The 21553-nt window shown below is 35.8% G+C and overlaps 1 protein-coding gene across 1 annotated transcript; it reads left to right on the forward strand.

Annotated features, from left to right (window-relative positions):
* Positions 1-553: 553 nt before the first annotated feature.
* On the forward strand, positions 554-20710 carry LOC115992097. Its single transcript, XM_031116150.1, has 3 exons — positions 554-3179; positions 6344-7572; positions 20398-20710. Exons 1-2 carry the CDS (start codon positions 651-653, stop codon positions 7553-7555), a joined length of 3741 nt encoding a protein of 1246 aa, XP_030972010.1. The 5' UTR covers positions 554-650; the 3' UTR covers positions 7556-7572; positions 20398-20710.
* The last annotated feature ends 843 nt before the right edge of the window (positions 20711-21553 follow it).

Consider the following 21553-nt stretch of genomic DNA (forward strand, 5'->3'; position numbering starts at 1 on the left):
TTAATTTTTAGTTAATTTTTTCAATTTCCCATAAAAGTGGTATCAAAATTTTTCTAAAATAAATCATTAACAAATGTCCTAAGAATACTTGTTAACTAAACCCAAATTTTTTTTAAAAAAATGAACCAAAATTTGTTTCAGTTTTCTAAATTTACTTTTGTTCAATTAAATCTTCTAAGTTTCAAGTTCATTCAATTAAGGTTTTTTGTACTAAATTTTGAGTGTCCAATTTTTTTTCCAAATTTTTAAAATTAAAAAATAATTAATTAATTATTAGAAATTATTTTCAAAATATATTTTAAAAAAAAAAATTCAAGAAAATTGATAGAATAAACTTAAACCTTGGAGTCCTTAATAATTGAAGAAAAGTGAAGTTAAAGAGTACTTTTTATTGCTGAATAAAGTTAAAGGGTACTTTAAATAGGTTGTGGTAAACCTTCAATTTTTTTCATTTTAAAATGTGGTGGTTTATTGACTTCATTCCAGTCCCTTCATTTCTTATCTTTCTTTTAAATCCTAACCTTTAGCAAGATTCCTTCAATCCTGTCTTTAAAAGCCGTGTGTAATGGGTAATGGGGGAAAGTGAACGGTAGAACCTCACTTCAGCCATAAGCATCGAAAAAGAGAAAAAACTAAAAACAGAAAGAGAGATGGAGGATGAGATCCAACACTTTAGCCATAAGCATCATTTACGACTAAAGAATAAGAAGCCCTATGGATTTAATGCACATTGCGCTGCATGTTCGGGTTATCTCTCTGGCGTCGTCTATTCTTGCAAAGATTGTCGGTATTATCTTCATACAGAATGTGCCAAGTTGGAGGGTGAGATCGAACACTCGCACCATCCATTTCAATCTCTAAAGCTGCACGTTATTGTAGATGATGGGCATTTCTATTGCAATGTGTGTCATAAGTATCGTGAGGGCTTCAGCTACCGTTGCACCGACTGTAATTTCAAAATGGATCTTTTATGTTCACTCGAATCAGAGATTCGGTTACCAATTCACGACCACAAGCTAAAGCTACAGGTTGGTGATACTGACACTGAACCATCCTTTTTTTGCGATTTCTGTCATACTGGATGTTACAGTCATCGAGGACGGAGCTTACATTGTGAAGAGGATTGTAATTTCAAGATCGATCTTGACTGTGCTCGAATGCTTATGAACTCTAAGTCCGAGCCCATTCAACATGTCAGCCACGAGCATTGGTTGATATATGATGACTGTATAAAAGCTAGGGATAGAAAGTACTGTGCAGCGTGCCGAAAAGTGTGCGACGGTGCTACCTATTGTTGCAAGCCATGTTATTTCTTCCTTCACGAATCATGTGCCGAGTATCCGACAGAAATCAAACTTTCCTTGCATTCAGATCATCCTCTTATGCTAAGCAGTACTAGGAAAGAGAGGGAACGCTGCGATTTCTGCAACCTTATATGCCAAGCCTTAACCTTCCGCTGTGATTCGTGCAATTTCAAGATTGATTATTTATGCGCCCGTATGCTCGTTGATCATTTCAGCCACCCCTGTTCCAACCTTATATGCCGACACAACAGCATTCTAACCGGTGGTACTGGTAACGCTAACTGCTATGCGTGCCGGGAACAACTCTCATCCTCTAGTCAATCCTACGAATGCTCTGATTGTGCTTTCTATCTCCATGAATCATGCAGTCGAGATCTCATCGAACATTATAGACACTACAAGCATAAAAAAAATCACTTTCACAACCATCCATTGGAAATCGTTTACTATGATAGAAATGTCACTGGCGTTGTTTGTTGTAGTTTATGCCGTAAATGTTGCTTTGGGCCTACCTACATTTGCTTCCTGTGCAACTTCTTCCTGCATGAGTCCTGTCTAGAGCTCCTGGGAACAAATACAATCAGTCAAAATTCCTTCCATAAGCATCCACTGATAATCGTTGACAATAAGGTTAATGATTCTACTAGCTCTTTCTTTATGAATAATGATTTTCCTAGTTGCTCTGCTTGCGGTGAACCTTGCTTTGAAAAATCCTTTGCTTGTTTGAAATGCAAGTTCTTAATCCACGAATTATGTCTTCAACTGCCCCATGAGATTCAGCATTTCTTCCATCCATGCCCTCTATCTCTACAACAGGAGACTACTAACTTTACATGCAGAGCCTGTGAAAAAAGTCGCTCCCAGTTTGCATACTGTTGTAATAGATGCCACTTTTTCCTTGATGTTGAATGTGCCCTAATGTTCACTAGAAATTTTGAAGGCAAAAACTACATTCTAAGTTACTACCACCATCACCCCTTGATCCTCTGTAAGAAGGAAAGTAATGATCATGTAGTTTCCTGCGATGGATGCAATCAAGTCATCTCTAGTGAAATATACGGTTGCATCCAATGTAATTTCTATCTCCACAGATCATGTGCTGCAGTCCAACAACAGATTGAACATCCTTTTCATCCAAAGCACACTCTCAATTTGTTTTTTGATGAAAAGTTGTTGTGCACAGCCTCAATTTTAAAATCCTTGGATAAGGGGAAAGTGAAATATTTGAGGCACAAGCATTTCTCAATCCACGATGACAAGGAGAATGAAGTATGTGAGAAACACGTTTGCAGTCCATCATATGAATGCATTAGATGCAAATTCTTCATCCATCAAGATTGTATTGAACCTGTAGAAGAAGGGCAACATCCTTTTCAACCGCATGATAATGATAGTCTAATTGGCGTATCAAGAAAAACTCTTCCTAGAAAAAAATTTAGATGTGATGCTTGTTCTTGCAAGAGTTGCTTTGGCTTTTCCTATCGTTGTGAAGAATGCAACTTTAAGTTGGATGCTAATTGCGCTTCATTAAAGCCTACAACGAAGTATGAAGGTCACAAGCATCTTCTTTCTTTCTTCGAGAAAGTGTATGATGACCCTCAGTGTGAAGTTTGCAAAACTAGCCATTCCGATGTCTCGTATTTGCGATGTGTAGAGTGTGACTTCAATGTCCATCTCTTGTGTGTTCCACTGCCGAGTACCATTAAGCATAAATGTCATATCGATCCCCTTTACCTTAGAGATTATTTTGTGGAAGATTATTCAGGTGAGTACTATTGTGATGCTTGTGAAAACAGTAGAGACCCACGGGAAAGTGTTTATCACTGTGCAGAATGCAGCAACTATGTGGCACATATGAATTGTGTGATTGATGAGGTATGACAAATTCACTATCTTATATGAATTCATTTTTCCTTCAATAAGTTTCATTTTTTTTATTAATATTTTTTTATTAACTTGGATATAAAATGCAAATAACGTACAGATTCATACCATTCATTGGTTAGTGTATAAATTACCTTTGGGTGCGACTTCTGATGTTTTGATAATGAATGATGAAAGTATAATATTGTTTACCAATCTAATAATTTTTAGAAAATTCATTTGAGAAGATTGATTTTGAAAGAGTGTGTGTTTTGAAATTAAGGTCTACCTTTGAGGTATGCAAAATAAGTCCATTAAAGATTTGGGCAAGGCCAAGGATGAATAAAGCAAAATAAAAAAAATAAAAAAAAAATCAATTTTTTAAATAGTAGATATGAACATAAGACCTACTTTAACATACCCTTCTTGTTTCATCCCTCACCAATTAACTCAAAATTATTAAGTATTTATGGAAACAATTAATGATTTCGTTAAAGAATAATAAATAATTGCTAGTGATGTTTTAGTGTAGTGGGCATAGTTTTGAGTATAGTATGATCCACAATACATATCGTGCGATAAGTATTGTATTGAATGAAAAAAGTACCATATCATAGGTACATATTGATCATCTTCATGAATCGTATGACACGTAAATGTGTATTATATGAATTATATCATATTGTATTAATCATACATATCGGATGATACATAGACATGTGAGTTTAAACTAGGTTTTTGTTAAAATTTGTGCTTTGACTTAAGTCCATCAAGGACTGAGGTTTCAATTTTGAACTTTGACAGACCTTACATTCCTTGATATACATCTTGAGCTTGATTTTCATCCTTTTACAATAGAAATCCTGCTTGGTTTTGTGCAAGGACTTAAGGTAACTAATATGACAAGCAAAATTAGTTTTGAATGATGAATTAGGACAAAGGTACACTCTGCCTTGTAGAGTAGGAGAACATTTTGCAACGTAATCCCTTTCAAGTTATTGCCAAGTTGCTACTAAACATGGAAGAAGGGAAAATGGGCTTGCCAAGAGCCTTATAGCTTAATTGGCACATCTTAGTATTTCCAATGAAGACGTCCAGTGTTCAAATCACACCACTCCCACTGTACCTATTGAATTTATCAAATAAAATGGGCTTTGAGCCTCTGGCTGGCTCAAATGGACCCTGCATCAAGCAATTCCATATCTATCTTTTCTATTTCAGTTTATTGATAGTAATTGTACCTATAAGGCTTTTCACAGATGGGTTGAGTGCCATTCTTCAAGGTGATTTACTGCTTATGTCCCCTAGACAGTGGCAGCCCCAAAGGAGTGTCAAAGACTTGGCAATTTCATCCAACAGCCTGTTAATATCTTCTAACTGTTGTTTCTGACCTACTTGCACCCATCACAATAATCTGCAACACAATTGCCTTCCTTGTTCAAAACTTAAAGAACTTATCTCCATCATGTTGAGGGGAATTGCGGAGATTTCAGACCTTGTAATAGAACCTGGTTTCCTATATGTAGGAACTTCATGGTCAATTGCTCAAAGTCCCATTGGATAATGCCAAGAGTGCTAAGTCATTGTTTGCCTCACACTACCGCACATCCTTCTAATGGAGGCAAATTCAATTCAACCATGAATAAATGGCCTTGCATTATGACTTAAACATCAGCACAAGATCCCTTTATCATGATCACAACCATGTTAGCCAACTTAACTTCAAGCCCTTTCTTGGATGTTACCGACAGCCTCAATGCTTCCAAGATTGATGACTCTAGGAAGTTATGAGTGCTACCAATGTCAATGAGGATAATAGCCCACTGGCCTTTAATCTTTTCCAACATTCTCTTGGTACTTGAAGATGGGTTTCCAATTAATGCATATAATTTGATTTCAATTGCATTCACTGTTACCTCTTGCTCTGCAGTAGTAACTGCAGTCTCTAAAAGTTATGCATCAATAATTTCCTCAAGGTGAAACCCTTGCAAATGTTTTGAGTGAGTTTGTAGCCCTTCCATTACTCATTTCTAGGCTGCCACTTCTCATCACAATGATAACAGAGCCCTTTCTTCCTTCTTTCATCCATTTGAGCTGGAGTGATCGTGCGGACGAAAAGTTTAGGCTTAAGTTGGTCCAACCTTGTACAGCCTTAAATTATCCCGAGATGGAAGGCCTACTTGAATCTTGAGAATTTTTGAAAGTTTTCCTACCAGTTAAGACGTAAGAGGTACTCCTCTTGAATTTTTGCTAATCCAAAGCAGCATTAAGATTCAGTGGGTTTAGCATTCTCACAAGAAGTCTAATCTCATCCTTTAATCCAATGAGAAAACAACTTGTGCAATTCTGACAGCCCCTTAATCCTATTTGATAGTGCTTCAAATTGCCCTTAAAAGATGCAGTAGAGCTAGTTTGCCTCAGCCTTGTAAGGGCTTCCATTAGATCATCAAAGGCTGTACTTACAAATCTTATTTGCAATGCCCTAACAAAAGCCTCCCAAGTCCCAACCGGTGAATAGGCCTTCTTATTTAGCATCTTGAAACCACGCAAGAGCCTCCCTATCCATATGGTAAGACTGTTGTGACTGTTTCCTTATAGTGGATTTCTAACATGATTGGATCCCCAAAATGGTTTTTAAAATTGAAAAGGTTCTTCATTGGTTGTCAATTTCTTTACTAAAATCTTTGTGCTGATAGTTTACTACTTTAGATTCGGTATTTGATATTTGTGATGAATATAAATTGTATAAAATATTTACTTATGAGTGGAAAATCTAGTTAAATTCTGCAATAATTTCATTGCATTAATTGCTTGGGGCCTAAATCAGAATTTTTCAAGGGGTACTAAAGCTTTTAGAACATATAGATCCCAAAATAAGATTTTTCACAACAGATACTTAGGCAACTGTGCCCTAGGCTTGTCCATGTTTGACACAGGCACCATGGGCTTTTTGGTGCGTTCTTGCGTAGTATGTAGATAACTCAATAGCCATAAGAAGAAATTGGAAAGAATGGTTAAAACAACTAAAACATAGATGATTAGTATGACAAGATAACCGATCACTTGAGTCTAGTCCCCAACGAGCATAGTTCTATTACTTATTTCATCGTCTTGCTTTACCTTAATATGTTGCAGTCTCTGTACACCAATTCACTGACTTGGCTTAATTTTACCAGGTGTTACTTTCACTAAGAGGGAAGCGTGGAGATGTGGAGTTGAGAATAGTGGATAGACACAAAATTGATGAGAAGATATCAAAAAGAGGCTTGACCTTAAAAGAAATATTTAACTCTTCTAATGAAGATGAGAAAAGGGAATTCGAAGATGCAGAAGCTGCTATTGTAGATTTGGTTGGAGCGATAATGTCTAAAGCTGACTCTGGGAATAGGGATAGTCTTCTTGAAGATTCGGTAAATTCAGATGAGAAATTCATACTGATTTTAAAGAATCTTAAGTGTCCTATGACAGCGGAGGGTATTTTAAGTTTGGAATTTTTGGAATTTGAGTTGGAACTTGCAAAGTTCAGGAACTACATGGTCTCTCAGAACTGTGCCCATATTCTAGAGTCGTTATTTGTCAAATACAGGGATTTCTGTGCAAGCTCCACTTCAGATGAGACATTCATACCCACTTTAGAGAATCATGGTCATCGTAGTCGAGAGGAGAAATTTTCGAGAAGGAGATTTTTGAAATTGGAGTCAGAACTTGTAAAAGTCAGGGACTACATGGTCTCTCAGAACTGTGCCCATATTCTAGAGCCACTATTTGTCAAATACAGGGATATCTGTGCAATCGCCACTTCAGATGGGAGATTCATACCCATTTTAAAGAATATTAATCATCCTATGAGAGAGGATATTTTGAATATGACATTTTTGGAATTGGAGTCAGAAGTTGTAGAAGTCAGGGACTACAAGGTCTCTCGGAACTGTGCCCGTATTCTGGAGTCCTTATTTGACAAATACGGGGATATTAGTGCAAGCTCCACTTCAAATCCAAGGACAAAGATGCGTGTCCTTAACATTGTTGGTGGGGTTACACAAAACATGTGCAACACCATGGTTAAGGACATCACTCCTTATTTACATTTCAATTGGTGGAAGAACTTTCAACTTGCGCAGCATGTTGGGTTCAATGTTCAGTTTGCCTTTGACCATTTGTATAGACTTGCGCAAGCACAGTTTCGTATGGATTGTGAATTTGAAGCTAACCAGGACCTTCGTTTTTCTCAAAAGGAGATTGAGGACCTACCAACTAAATTGGAGATCCTCAAAAATAAACAAAAACAGCTTATACGATCTATAAAAAGAAAATCAATATTAGAGAAGGAACGCTTGACTCAAGACATGGAATCAAGGTTGATGCCTGCAGGGATGGGTTTGCTGTGATAGAAAAGTTGGATGAGGAAAAAGCAAATCAGTTTTCGTAAGAACACGTACAGCGCGTTCAGGAACACGCGCCTAGAGGAGCAGCTGCGCGAGATGGGTGTGGAGGAGGTGATCGTCACGGGTGTCATGACTAACCTCTGCTGCGAGACGACGGCGCGTGAGGCTTTCATCAGGGGGTTTAGGGTCTTCTCCTCCACCGACGCGCTTGCCACGTCGGATTTGGAGCTGCACGAGGCCACGCTCAAGAACTTGGCATATGGCTTCGCTTACTTTGTTGATTGCAAAAGGCTTCGAGAGGGGCTCTTTGGGAATCAATGAAAGAAGATTGAGGTACATCAACGAGTGCATATGTAGTGTTTGTGAAAATGTCTGAATAAGTTTTTATTTTCTAATTTATGTATTTTTGTTCTTTGTTAGATAGCCCTTGTATAGTTGCGAAAAGATGAAAGAAAATAATTGAAGGCTTCGATCTTGATTAGTTCAATAGTGGCTGGGATTAATTATGTTTTCCTAGAAAGGTATGAATTAGATCCATGATATCAAGCAAGAGTGAGGGACTAAAAAACAAAAGTTTTCTCCTTGTTTTGGAAAACTTGAGGGTCCATTTGATAAGAGAGTTTGATTTCCAATAACGTTTGATAAGAGATTTCCATAATGTTATTGTTTTGTGGAAATAAGCCTAGGTAAAAAAGTGTGAAAATATAATTAATATTGTTTAAATACTGAAACATATTGTTTAAACAATAATAACAAACACCCTAGTACTTTAAAATTTTATAACATAAAAATGGCACGCAACTTGTGCTACAATAGAGCCAGAGCAATCACCTTCATAAACACAAAATTGATAGTTGGAACTTTCTGATGTACAATCTTACCTTTTTCTGTTTAAGGAATCATTAAGGCCCCTAATATTCAATATAATGGAATTCATATGGAATCTGTACCAACATTCTCTCCCTCTTCTAGAGTTTTACCTCTCCTTGTACTAGAAGTGTCTCCTTGTGTTCGCTTTTCTTATTTTCCTTTTGATTATAACCCCTTGCTCCATTGCAGCTTCAATGGACTGTTGTGTTACTTGTGTAGTACATTGTCCATCAGTGTGTTCATGATCCTCTAACTTAGGAATGATCGATGAAGGCTCACCAAGTTCCCAAATGCCCACTGCAATATCACAGTCACCATCTACGTATATCATCTAGTTATGCTCAATAAACTGCAATAGTTTAATCAAAGAATATGAACATGATTCCACCCCTTCAATAGGAAAAGGTATAATATAAATTGGATACATACATCCACCCTCTCATAACACGTACCTTTTATAAAAAAAAAAAAAAAAGGTTAAAACAAATAAACATTGAAGGTTTTTTTTATTTTTTTGGATAATCAATAAACATTGAACGTTAGTATGACAACATAATTGATCTTTCAGTGTAGTCACCAAAAATTAAGCCAGAAAAATTAAAAATAGCAAATCTTATCACCAAAGAACATAATTATAATTTTTATTTATCCTCTTCCTTTAGCTGTTGTCTTGACTTTGCAGTTTGCAGGCCTATATTGTTCATTACCTTGGTTTTAATTTCCGGTTGTTTAGCAGGTGTTACTTTCACTTAGCGGAAGGCGTGGAAAGGTGGAATTGAGAAGAGTGAATAGAAAGGAGGTTGAAAAGCGATTAAAAAAAATACGCTTCACTTCAGAATACATATTAGCTTTTTTAATGAAGATGAGAAAAAGGAATTTGTGAGGTTTGAAGCAGTAGTAGGTGATTTGATTGGAAAGATAATGTCTAGAGCTGAGTTTAGGAATATGGAAGATATTCTAGAAAATTCATATTCAGACGAGATATTCATATTGCTCTTGAAGTATGTTAAGGTTTGTGAGAAAGATTTGCAAATGACGGTTAAGCAATATACAAATACTGCATCTGTCAAGGACTACATTTACGAGTTGCAGAATGCCAAGCTTGATGTAAGAGATTCAGGAATGACTTTTTGGGATTTGGAGTCTGAAGATGTAAAGGTGGGGGACTACATGGTCTCTCGAAACTTTGAACTAATTCTAAAGAGCTTATTTCAAAAATTCGGGGATTTTAGCGCTGACTCCACTTTAAATCCAAGGACAAAGACGCGTTTCATCAACATCTTTGGTGGAGTTGCAGAGAGGTCACTACGGAATTACTTTTCAATTGGTGGAAGAACTTTAAGCTTGTGCAGCACACTGGATTCAATATTCAGTTTGCCTTGGATAAGTTGTATAAACTTGCACAATCGTGGTTTTGTCTTCATCGTGAATTTCTAACTAATGAGACCCTTCTCAGTTATCATGTCCAGATTCGTGATCTAACAACTAAGTTTGAGGAACTCAAAGTCAAACAGAAGCAATGTGTAGCATCTACAAAAAGAGAATCACTACCGGAGGCGGAGATGGAGCGCTGGATTGCTGACATTGAGCTGATTTCGAAAACACCAAGGACATGTTTTCTGTGATATCAAAGCTGGATGAGTGGAGTGTGATAGTGTTACTGAGTTCATTTATGTAGTCTCCGGGCTTCTTCCTGGGAATTTATTTAGGCCTTTGCTCATGGTCCTTTCTTTTGATCTTGTGACGTTGTTCTTGCTTTTCTTTCCCCGAGCTAAATTGTTATGAGAACTATTTGCAGTTAAATACTTCATGTATTTATTCATCAATGGGTAGAATTTGAGACAAATTATCATATGGTTCTTGTTAATTTTTTCCTTCAAAAAATTTATGGGCTTTCGCTGTCCTTTGGGATCTTTTTCTCAAAATTCCTTTCTTCTATTTGATCTAGTGAAGTACACGGCTTCTATTTTATTAGAAGCTTCCCTTATCACAGCAACATACATGTTATATTTATATAGTGCCACTGCCAAGGACAATGACACGTTTCCATAACATATTCTGTGGAGTTGCACACAACATGTGCAATGCAGAGGTCATTCCAAATTTACTTTTCAATTGGTGGAAGAACTTTAAGATTTTGCAGCATGGCGGGTTCGATCTTCAGTTTGCTTTTGATCATTTGTATGGACTCGCACCATCGTGCATTCGTCTTTAGCATGAATTTAGAAAAGATAAAACCCTTTACAATTATCAGCTCAAGATTCATAATCTAATGACTGACTCGGAGGAACACGTACAAAATTAAACCCAAGCATGTGGCATCTACATAAAAATAAAAATAATAATAAAATAAACCTCAGAGGGAATGCTTTTTTTTTTCTTTTTTTTCTTTTTGTATAGGACCAGAAGGAATGCTTGTTTGTTGACATTGAGCTGATTTCAAACACACCAAGGACATTTTTTCTGTGCTATCGAAGTTGGATGCGTTGAGTGTGATAGTGTTAGCGAGTTTGTTTATGTAGTCTCCAGCTTTCTTCTTGAGAGTCTGACTTTGTTTGTGCCTTCGTGGTCCTTTTGATCTGATGTTGTTGATCTTGCTTCTCTTACTTTGTTATGAGAACTATATGCGGTTAACTAAAAAGACCTATTATTTCAAGCAAATATATGAATGTCAAGGAAATCTATTTTGCAAATCTATGACCCACATGACACCAAAACTATCACTGATCATCGATCTAGGATAATATAAGAGAGACATAGTCAGTGAGAGTGAGCAATTTTCAGAGGAATGAAAAATGAGGAAAAAAGAAACAGAGGGGAAGAGAGAGGTTATGAAAGGTTGAATACAGAGGGAGAGAAAAAAGAGAGAATAAAATAGTCATTTGCATTGTTGCAAAATTGTTATGCACAATTATGCACCCACTATGTGGGTGGTTTTTGGGCAAAAATATGTAAATTTGACATCTTTTTTTATTATGTACTCACTGATGTGAATACTCCTATGATTCTGTACTTTTTTTTTTTAAAAAAGAACTTTATAAATAATGATAATAATAAATTTTTTTTTTTTTTTTTTTTTTATCTTCCTTTTAGTACAAATAAAAGAATCAAGAAATGAAAAATACCAAAATATACAAGCTAAATAATAAATAATTTTTATCTTAAAAAAAAAAAAAAATCTATCTAGCTTTAGTGCTAACAAAATAAAAACCAGTATTTAAAATTTTGTTAAGAAAGTCATAATCATGATATGTGTGGTGTGGGACGATATTTGTTCAGCTCAAATAATTAAAATTAAAAAAAATAAAAGAGTTCTATAAAGACAATTATATCTTATTATGGAACATTATTTTCACTAAAAACATATTATACATATTTTATTTAAAAATAAACTTTGTTAAATTTAATATGTATTTTTATAGATAGAGAATATTTACTTAATTTTTTTTAATGAAGTTTATGCAATATAGATTAAAGAAGACATCAATAAAACTTGAAAAATTATGTTACCGTTATATATGTGTGTGTATTTATTTATTTTATGGATTGTGTTTGTTGTCTAAAATTTTAGTGGGATATATGACTCTTTTATTGAGAAGTACAGTGTTCTTGAATCTTGAGTTTAAGCATAAACAAACTACACAATTTTAAAAATTTCCTTTTCATATTTTGATTTTTTTTTAAATTTGTTAATGATAGTATTAAGGCACGTAAGAGCATCCACACCAGCTCGTGTAAATTTATCATCTATTTTACACGAAAAAAGCTACATTTTCTATTTTACACATCTATTTTTACAAAATACTCACATCAATTCATCTATTATACACTATTTTATATAAATAATATTTTTATATTCTTTTTTTAATATTATTTTACCTACCCGTTTCTTTTTCCAATACCTCCTTTTCTTTCTTCTTTCTTTCTTTTTCCTTATCTCTGCCGTTTTCTCTTTCTTTTCTTCCTCTTCTTTCTTGTTCTTTCTCTCACAGTCAAAACCCAGAAGTACCAGAGCAAGAACTCCATCAACACCACAGCCATCACAAGCACCATAACGCCTCTCCAATCCACCGATCTCTATCTCTATTCCCATTTCTGAATCAACTCTCCTTCTCGGTCTAATCCACACCATCTCGGTCACAAGCACCGATCCACAGCTCCGATCAGGTAAGCATCGATCTCCACAGCTCCGATCCACAAGCACCGATCTCCTTAGCTCCGATCCACAAGCACCGATCAGTTAGTGTATCTCCCTAGCTTCGATCAGGCTCTGATCAGGCAAGACCCATACCCACGAGCTCCGATCAAGCGAGACCCACGAGCTCTGATCAAGCAAGACCTACGAGCTCTGATCGTTCCAGTCAAGCACCGATCGTTCCGATAAGCACCAATCTCTCTTTGTTGTTTGTCCGTTTGGGTTTGTTTGTGTGTGGGTGTGTTTGGGTATCTCTATGTTTTTTTTTTTTTTTTTTAGTAAGTGTATCTCTGTATTGATTTTTCTATGTAGATGTGTTTGGGTTAATTTTCAGTTGATTTTGGGTTAATTTTCTGTTGATTTTGGGTTAATTTTGGTTAATTTTCAGTAGATGTGTTTGGGTTAATTTTCAATTGATTCTGACGCGCTGGGTTGTTATAATGGTTGGGGAAGAGAAGTAGTTTGATAGAGGAAAGAGAAAATAAAATAAAAAAATCGTTTACACGTGAACAGTAACCGTGTATATATGCACGGTTACTGTTCATTTTGCAAGATATCATGTATATTTAGACATTTTTACAAGAACTGATGTGGAAGGATTTTGGGATAAAATGTGTAAAGTGGAGCACTTTTTGTATTTTAGATGAGTATCCACGAGCTAGTGTGGATGCTCTAACGGTTCTATAATGAAATTAACTTCTTTTCTTTCTTTTAGAAACAGTATTTGCATTGGATTAATCAACTTGCTGGTAAATCAGTAATTACAAGATTATCAATGTCAAAAGGAACAAACTCCATCCAAACTAAAAGTGAAAATGAAAACTTTGCTCTTTTAACTAAGGCATGTGCTATAGCATTGCCTTGCCTATATGAATGAAAACATATATATATATATATATATATTGTAAAGTTGTGGTTTGCAACTAGCCTTTGTTGGCTTTAATTCTGTACCAAATTTGATTCTAATTTCTTCAATCATTTCCCTGTATTTATGTGAGTTTATTTATAAGGGATGAGTGTGAGAGATTGGTGAAGAATCAAGCTTCAAAGATGGATCAGTGCAATTCGCGACTAGCTCGCGAGAAGGGTAACCCACGAAAGGCCACGTGTGAAGCACATGACTGGAAGCTGAAGAGTCACGCAAGGCTGTCAAGTTTGCGAGTACTTCGCGAGAAAGGCCATCTCATGAGGTACTTGTGAAACATTCTGTTTGGCAAAAATATAAAGTGCTTTATCAAATTCTTTACCCACACTATAAATACCCTCATTACCCACGAAATGTAAGGAGTGTTTTTCAGAGAGAAAACCCTAGTAAAAACACTTGAGAGTTAAAGATTGTTATACCCACAATCATCTACACATTTTCTCTTGGTTTTCTTTTACTCCTGCCTCTCCATCTCTGCATCCTTGAGAGGTTCTTAGTCCAAATATTTACCATACCCAATCTGAGTGTTGAGTCAAGTTTTGGTGCTGTTGAGAAGCATTGGAAAGAGCCATTAAATGGTGGATGCAATCGGGCGATATTACAGGATCCGGAAAGCTAGTGAAGACAAGACTCCGAGAAGTCCGTTGGTAGCAAGAGTTTGGAAGGCTCAAGTACATTGAGTAGACTAGGCTTGGAAGGTCTTTTGTTATTCATGAATTCCAACTTATTCACTAGTAGATTGATTTCAACTTGAAGGGTCGCAAAGAGATTTTTCACCGAGTTCTTTGGTTTCCTCTTCGATAACACGTCTTGGTTTTATCTTGTATTTGCATCTCTCTTCCCTTACTCTTTCATGCTAAATGTATTGTATCGAATGAAAAAAGTACCATATTGTAGGTACATATTGATCATGTTCATGAATCATATGACACATAAATGTGTATCATATGAATTATATGTTATCGTATTAATCATACATATCGGATGATACATAGACATGTGAGTTTAAACTAGATTTTTGTTAAAATTTGTGCTTTGACTTAAGTCAATCAAGGGTTGAGGTTTCAATTTTGAACTTTGACAAACCTTACATTCCTTGATATACATCTTGAGCTTGATTTTCATCCTTTTACAATAGAAATCTTGCTTGGCTTTGTGCAAGGACTTAAGGTAACTAAAATGACGAGCCAAAATTGGTTTTGAAAGATGAATTAGGACCAAGGTACACAGTAAGAGAACATTTTGTAGCGTATTCCCTTTCAAGTTATTGCCAAGTTATTGCTGAACGTAGAAGAAGGGAAAATGGGCTTGCCAAGGGCCTCATAGCTCAATTGGCACATCTTAGTATTTTCAATGAAGACGCCCAGGGTTCAAATCACACCGCTCCCATTGTACTTATCGAATTTATCAAAGAAAATGGGCTTTGAGCCTTTGACTGGCCCTAATGGACCCTGCATCTAGCAATTCCTTATCTATCTTTTCTATTTCAGTTTGTTGATAGTAACTGTACCTATAAGGCTTTTCACAAATGGGTTGAGTGCCATTCTTCAAGGTGATTTAATGCTTATGTCCCCTCGATAGTGGCAACCCCAAAGGAGTGTCAAAGACTTGGCAATATCATCCAACAGCCTGTTAATCTCTTCCAACTATTGTTTCTAACCCACTTGTACCCATCACAGTAATCTGCAACACAATTGCCTTCCTTGTTAAAGACTTAAGGAACTTATCTCCATCATGCTGAGGGGAATTGGGGAATTTCAGACCTTGTGATAGAACTTGGTTTCCTAGCACTACCGCACATCCTTTTAATGGAGGCAAATTCAATTCAACCATGTGTTGTGAAATTTTAAAATACTCGCAAGTGTACGAACCGTACCGAAGTATAGTTGGACAAGAACGAGGTCGAACCCACAGGGACTTGTATAAATGTAGGAAAATTAATTAAACCTTAACCAAATTAATCCTAATCTAGTTTACATAAAAATTGGTTGGTTGCAATAAAATAAACTAAGCAAATAATAAAATTAAGCAAATAGTTAAAATAAGCAAAAGATATAAAGCAATAAAAAGATGTAAACAATTAAGAGAAAGGAATTAAGGTTTTGGAATCCGCCTTGTAAATCATATCAGCATATATTTATGATCATTAATTTTTCCCAACTCACTATATAATAATCTAGAAATCAATCTTGCTATCATGGAAAATATCATCACTAAAACTTATGTTTAAAAATCTAAAGCATGTTCTTCTTCGCTTCTTAAGTATAAAACAAAATCATCAATTGTATCCGTAGCCAAACAAATCACAAGATATATCCAATTCTAAAAATCAAATCATAAATTGTATCCATTGACAGACAAATCACAAGAGATATCTAATTTTATAATCAAGAATTAATAAACCAAGCATTCAATTAATTAAGACAAATCCTAAATCATGAGAAAAACATGATTGAACTCATATCTAGAATCTCATCTTAGTCAATTGATATAAATCAAGAACAATTTAAATCATTAAAGAATAATTATTGTGGGAAAAATCAAATCACATAAATATTACTGATAATCGTTAACAAGGTTTCATCCTCAACCTTAATTATAAATTTAGCTACTCATAGTAATTGAAAGAAAACATAAAAATAAAATACTAACCATTAAACTAAACAAATAAAATAGAGAAAGAAATAGTCACAGTGCTAGAGAAAAGCCATAGACAAAAAGAACACGTTCTGCTCCTACGCACCAATCCTAGCCGCAGCCTCTATATGTTCAGTCCCCTCAGCCCTAGCACTAGCTTCCCTGAATTTTGCCCTAAAGAGTCTTTAAGTAGGTTAAGGAATCCTATTACAAGTTGAATTCCCGTTTGGAGAAAATTCCAGATTTTTAGACTTCACTTAACCGACTATTTTGGCCCATTTAACGTCAGAATTTGGACTTTTGGTAAACTACAAAGTTGTAGCCCTTTAAGTTATCGTTCCAGCCCAACTTGAATCATCTCGATTGGACATCTGAGCCGAAAGTTATGCCAAAAATACTAACTGATGTGCAGTCTGGAATCCTAATCCGAATTGGACTTGGATTTGGCGCAAATTTTCTTTGATTCCTTACTCCAATTGAACTTAAATTTAATTGGGTTGGTCTTTTCTTGAATTCATGCTTGGCTGGATGTAAGTTGGCTTGATTCAATTGGCCTAACCCCACTTTGCATGTAAAGCCCTTGTTACCTACAACACAAACATATTATATAATCAGTCACAAAATAACATAAAAGTAAGGCTAAATATGTAGATATGTGAGTACTTTATTGTATATATTTCATGCACATCACCATGTATAAATGGCCTTGCATTATGACTTAAACATCAGCACAAGCTCCCTTTGTCATGATCACAACCATATTAGCCAACTTAACTTCAGACCCTTTCTTGGATGTTACTGACAGCCTCAATGCTTCCAAGATTGATAGGCCTCATCAAGGGGCCGGGCCGGGCCAGGCTTGTCCGACCCGTTTTTACTTGGCTCATGGGTCTAATGGGCTGGGCTTAACAGACTGTTGACTAGTCAATGGGCTGGATCGGGCCGGGCTGGATGGAAAAACCCTAACCCATGGCCCTACCCATGGGTAATGCCCATTGGCTTTAGTGGGCAGGGCTAGTGAGGTAGGTTTAATGAGCTACCCATGGACATTTTTAACAGGTCTTCAATGGGGTTATAAAAATTTAACCAAAAAAATTATAATTATATATTATTACAAACTATCAAATTGAACAATTAAATCTACTAAAAAGATTCTGTTAAAAAAAAATACTAAGACATACCTCTTAAAAAGGTACTAAAATAAGATTAATTAACTTTTATTGATAAGAATAAATAAGTATATTGAATTAAATATCAACTCTTAAAGGAAATATTTGAAGAATAAAATATCAATTCTTAAAGGAAATATATGAAGAATCAAATATCAACTCATTGAGGAAAGAATTTCTTCCAACCAACGGTAAGGTTTTTTTTTTTTTTTTTTTTTTTTTAAAAGGAATTTCTTCTATAATTGTAACTTGTAAGGAAAGAATTGGAATTTATCAAAAGAAAGAATGACTTTCTTTCCAGAGGCATAGAGATATGGCAATAGTCATCTTAGTAACTTTGTTTTAAAAATCGAAGCTACTAGACTAATACCAATATATATATTTATTATGCATATTGTATCACAATCATTCCAAGTATTTAGTGGTTAGGTGTGTGGTTTTAAAGTTTTTATAATGTCTAAAGTTCAATCCCTCACCCACTCAACCCCCAAATTATTTTGTTATAAATTTTGGGCAATGAGTCAGGCTAACGGGTCGAGCTACTGGGCTGGGCTAACGGGCCGGCCCACCGGGCGCCCATGGGTAAAGAAACCAACCCATAGCCTGTCCCATTGGGCTATTGGGCTGCCCACAAGCTTCAATATTACCAGGCTGGGTTGCCCATTAGCCTGGTGGGCTAGCGGGCTACTAGGCCAGCCCATGGGTCATGGGCTATTTGATGACCCTTAAAGATTGATAACTCTAGGAAGTTATGAGTGCTACCAATGTCAATGAGGATAATAGCCCACTCGCCTTTAATCTTTTCTAACATTCTCTTGGTAATTGAAGATGGGTTTCCAATTAATGCGTATAATTTGATTTCAATTGCATCCACTGTTACCTCTTGCTCTGCAGTAGTAACTGCGATCTCTATTAGTTATGCATCAATAATTTCCTCAAGGTGAAACCCTTGCAAATGTTTTGAGTGAGTTTGTAGCCCTTCCATTACTTATGTCCAGGCTGCCACTTCTCATCACAATGATAACAGAGCCCTTTCTTCCTTCTTTCATCCATTTGAGCTGGAGGGATCATGCGAACAAGAAGTTTAGGCTTAAGTTGGTCCAATCTTGTACAACCTTAAATGATCCCAAGATGGAAGGCCTACTTGAATCTTGAGAATTTTTGAAAGTTTTCCAACCAGTTAAGACTTAAGAGGTACTCTTGAATTTTTGCTAATCCAAAGCAGCATTAAGATTCAGTGGGTTTAGCATTCTCACAAGAAGTCTAATCTCATCCTTTAATCCAACGGGAAAACAACTTGTGCTTTTCTGACAGCCCCTTAATCCTATTTGATAGTGCTTCAAATTGCCCATTAAAAGCTGGTCTGCCTAAGCCTTGTAAGGGCTTCCATTGGATCATCATAGGCTGTACTTCCAAAGCTTATTTGCAATGCCCTAACAAAGGCCTCCTAAGTCCCAACTGGTGAATAGGCCTTATTCTTTAGCATCCTGAAACCATGCAAGAGCCTCCCTATCCATATGGTAAGACTGTTGTGACTGTTTCCTTATAGTGGATTTCTAAAATGATTGGATACCCAAAATAGTTTTTAAAATTGAAGAGGTTCTTCATTGGTTTTCCATTTCTTTACTAAAATCTTTGTGCTGATTGTATACTACTTTAGATTCAGTATTTGACATTTGTGATGAATATAATAATATTTACTTATGAGTGGAAAATCTAGTTAAATTGTGCAATAAATTCATTAATTTCATTGCATTAATTGCTTGGGGCCTAAATCAGAGTTTTTCAAGGGGAATTAGAGCTTTTAGAACATATAGATCTCAAAATAAGATTTTTCACAACAGACACTCAGGCAACCATGCCCTAGGCCTGTCCAGTTTGACACAGGCACCATGGCCTTTTTGGTGTGTTCTTGCTTAGGATGTAGATAACTCAATAGCCATAAGAAGAAATTGGAAAGAATGGTTAAAACAAATAAAACATAGATGATTAGTATAACAAGATAACCGGTCACTTGAGTCTAGTCCCCAACAAGCACAGTTCTATTACTTATTTCATCGTCTTGCTTTACCTTAATATGTTGGCTTTGTACACCAATTCATTGACATGGCTTAATTTTACCAGGTGTTACTTTTGCCAAGCGGGAAGCGTGGAGATGTGGAGTTGAGAATTGTGGATAGGGACAATGTTGTTGAGAAGATATCAGAAAAAGGCTTGACCTTGAAAGAAAAAATTAACTCTTTTAATGAAGATGAGAAAAGGGAATTCGAAGATGCAGAAGCTGCTATTGAAAATTTGATTGGAGAGATAATGTCTAAAGCTGACTCTAGGAATAGGGATAGTATTCTTGAAGATTTGGTAAATTCAGATGAGGCATTCATACTGATGTCTAAAGCTGACTCTGGGAATAGGGATAGTATTCTTCAAGATTTGTTAAATTCAGATGAGACATTCATACTAATTTTAAAGAATCATGAAGATTTAGTACATTCAGATGAGGATATTTTGAATATGACATTTTTGGAATTAGAATCAAAAGTTGAAGAAGTCAGGGACTGCATGGTCTCTCGGAACTGTGCCCCTATTCTAGAGTCCTTATTTGACAAATACAGGGATATTAGTGCATGCTCCACTTCAAATCCAAGGACAAAGTTGTGTGTCCTTAACATTGTTGGTGGGGTTGCACAAAGCATGTGCAACACCAAAGTAAAGGACATCACTGCTAATTTACTTTTCATTTGGTGGAAAAACTTTAAACTTGCGCAGCATGTTGGGTTCAACGTTTAGTTTGCCTTGACCATTTGTATAGACTTGCGCAAGCACATTTTCGTATGAAGCGTGAATTTGAAGCTGACCCGGACCTTTTAAATTCTCAAATCAAGATTGTGGACCTACCAACTGAATTGGAGGTACTCAAAGATAAACAAAAGCAGCTTATACGATCTAAAAATGGAAGATCAATAATAGAGAAGGATCGCTTGACTCAGGACATGGAATCAAGGTTGAAGACTGCAGGGATGGGTTTGCTATGATATCAAAGTTGGATGAGGATTTTGTAAAAGCATTAGCAGGTTTTTTTCTGGAATCTTCAGTTTTCTTTTTGAGATTTTATTTGCAGTTTTGTGGTCCTTCTTGTTGGTCTTGCTGGTCCTTGTTGATCTTGCTTTTCTTTCTTCAAGGTAAATTTGCATTGAGAAATATTTGCAATTATTAAATGTCTGATGTGTTTGTTCATGAATAGCTAGATCTTGAGACTATAGTATCATATAGTTCTTAAAAATTGCTTCCTGCCAAATGATTATGGGATTTTGTTGTCCTTTTGGATCCCTATTCGAAATTCCTTCTCCATTATTTTCATATACTGTAGTACATAATTTCTTGTGCTCTTAGGACGAGTTGTACAAAAAATTTAAAATCTATCAGAGCACTTAAATCAAAAGAAATATCTATTAGTATATGAGGTTGTGAGACACAACCACAATGGTTAGAAGTTGCTTGCTCTGATTCATTAAATTCTCCTAGTTATCATTCATAAAAAAAAAAAAAAAAAATGAAATAACATAATTATATGGAGTATATTACTGTCCACAAGCTTTGAAATTTGAAAATTTATTCACTCACTTTGTCTATATTCTATATGCCAAATCCTTTACACGACATTACTCTACCTACCAGTGTTATCTACTCATAACTCATAAGAGCAATCCTATTATTGGTTGTAACCAATCTGCCTAATTGCTTTAAGAATATTCACTGATCATCAATGAATAAAAAACTTCTAAATTTTGTTGCTATGAGTCTTGTAGCTCGAGCTAAACGGCTATTTCTTGTTGTTTCTAATGGAAACCTCTAAGGTTCAAATACCTACTCCCCTAGCTAGTGTAACTTTCCCGACCCCGAACCCCCACCTCCCTCTTTTTGTACTTTTTTCCTGGGGAAAATGGGCTTTTGCCCTTATTTTTAAAAAAAAATTCTAGCACAATGTCCCTGTTTTGAAACTATTAAGCACTGTGTCCCTGTTTTCAATGCTCAATCACCAAGAGAATTTGGGATAACATCGTGGGCCTTTGCTTAGTGTCAGATGCCAAGACTTACAGGAAGGAATTAGTAAACTGGGATACTACTCAACTAAAAGGAAGGGTGTTTAGAACCATGCAATGTAAGTTAGCTTGGTGGGCGTCTACCAGTTGTGGGAACAGAGAAAT

The sequence above is a fragment of the Quercus lobata genome, chromosome 5, assembly GCF_001633185.2.
Source record: "Quercus lobata isolate SW786 chromosome 5, ValleyOak3.0 Primary Assembly, whole genome shotgun sequence".
NCBI classification, from domain to species: domain Eukaryota; kingdom Viridiplantae; phylum Streptophyta; class Magnoliopsida; order Fagales; family Fagaceae; genus Quercus; species Quercus lobata.

Bases quoted from the DNA above. Each gene is read 5' to 3' on its own strand.
- LOC115992097 (XM_031116150.1), top strand. From the start codon at position 651: ATGGAGGATGAGATCCAACACTTTAGCCATAAGCATCATTTACGACTA. The intron at 3,180-6,343 runs GTATGACAAATT...TAATTTTACCAG, and splicing joins TGAATTGTGTGATTGATGAG to GTGTTACTTTCACTAAGAGG.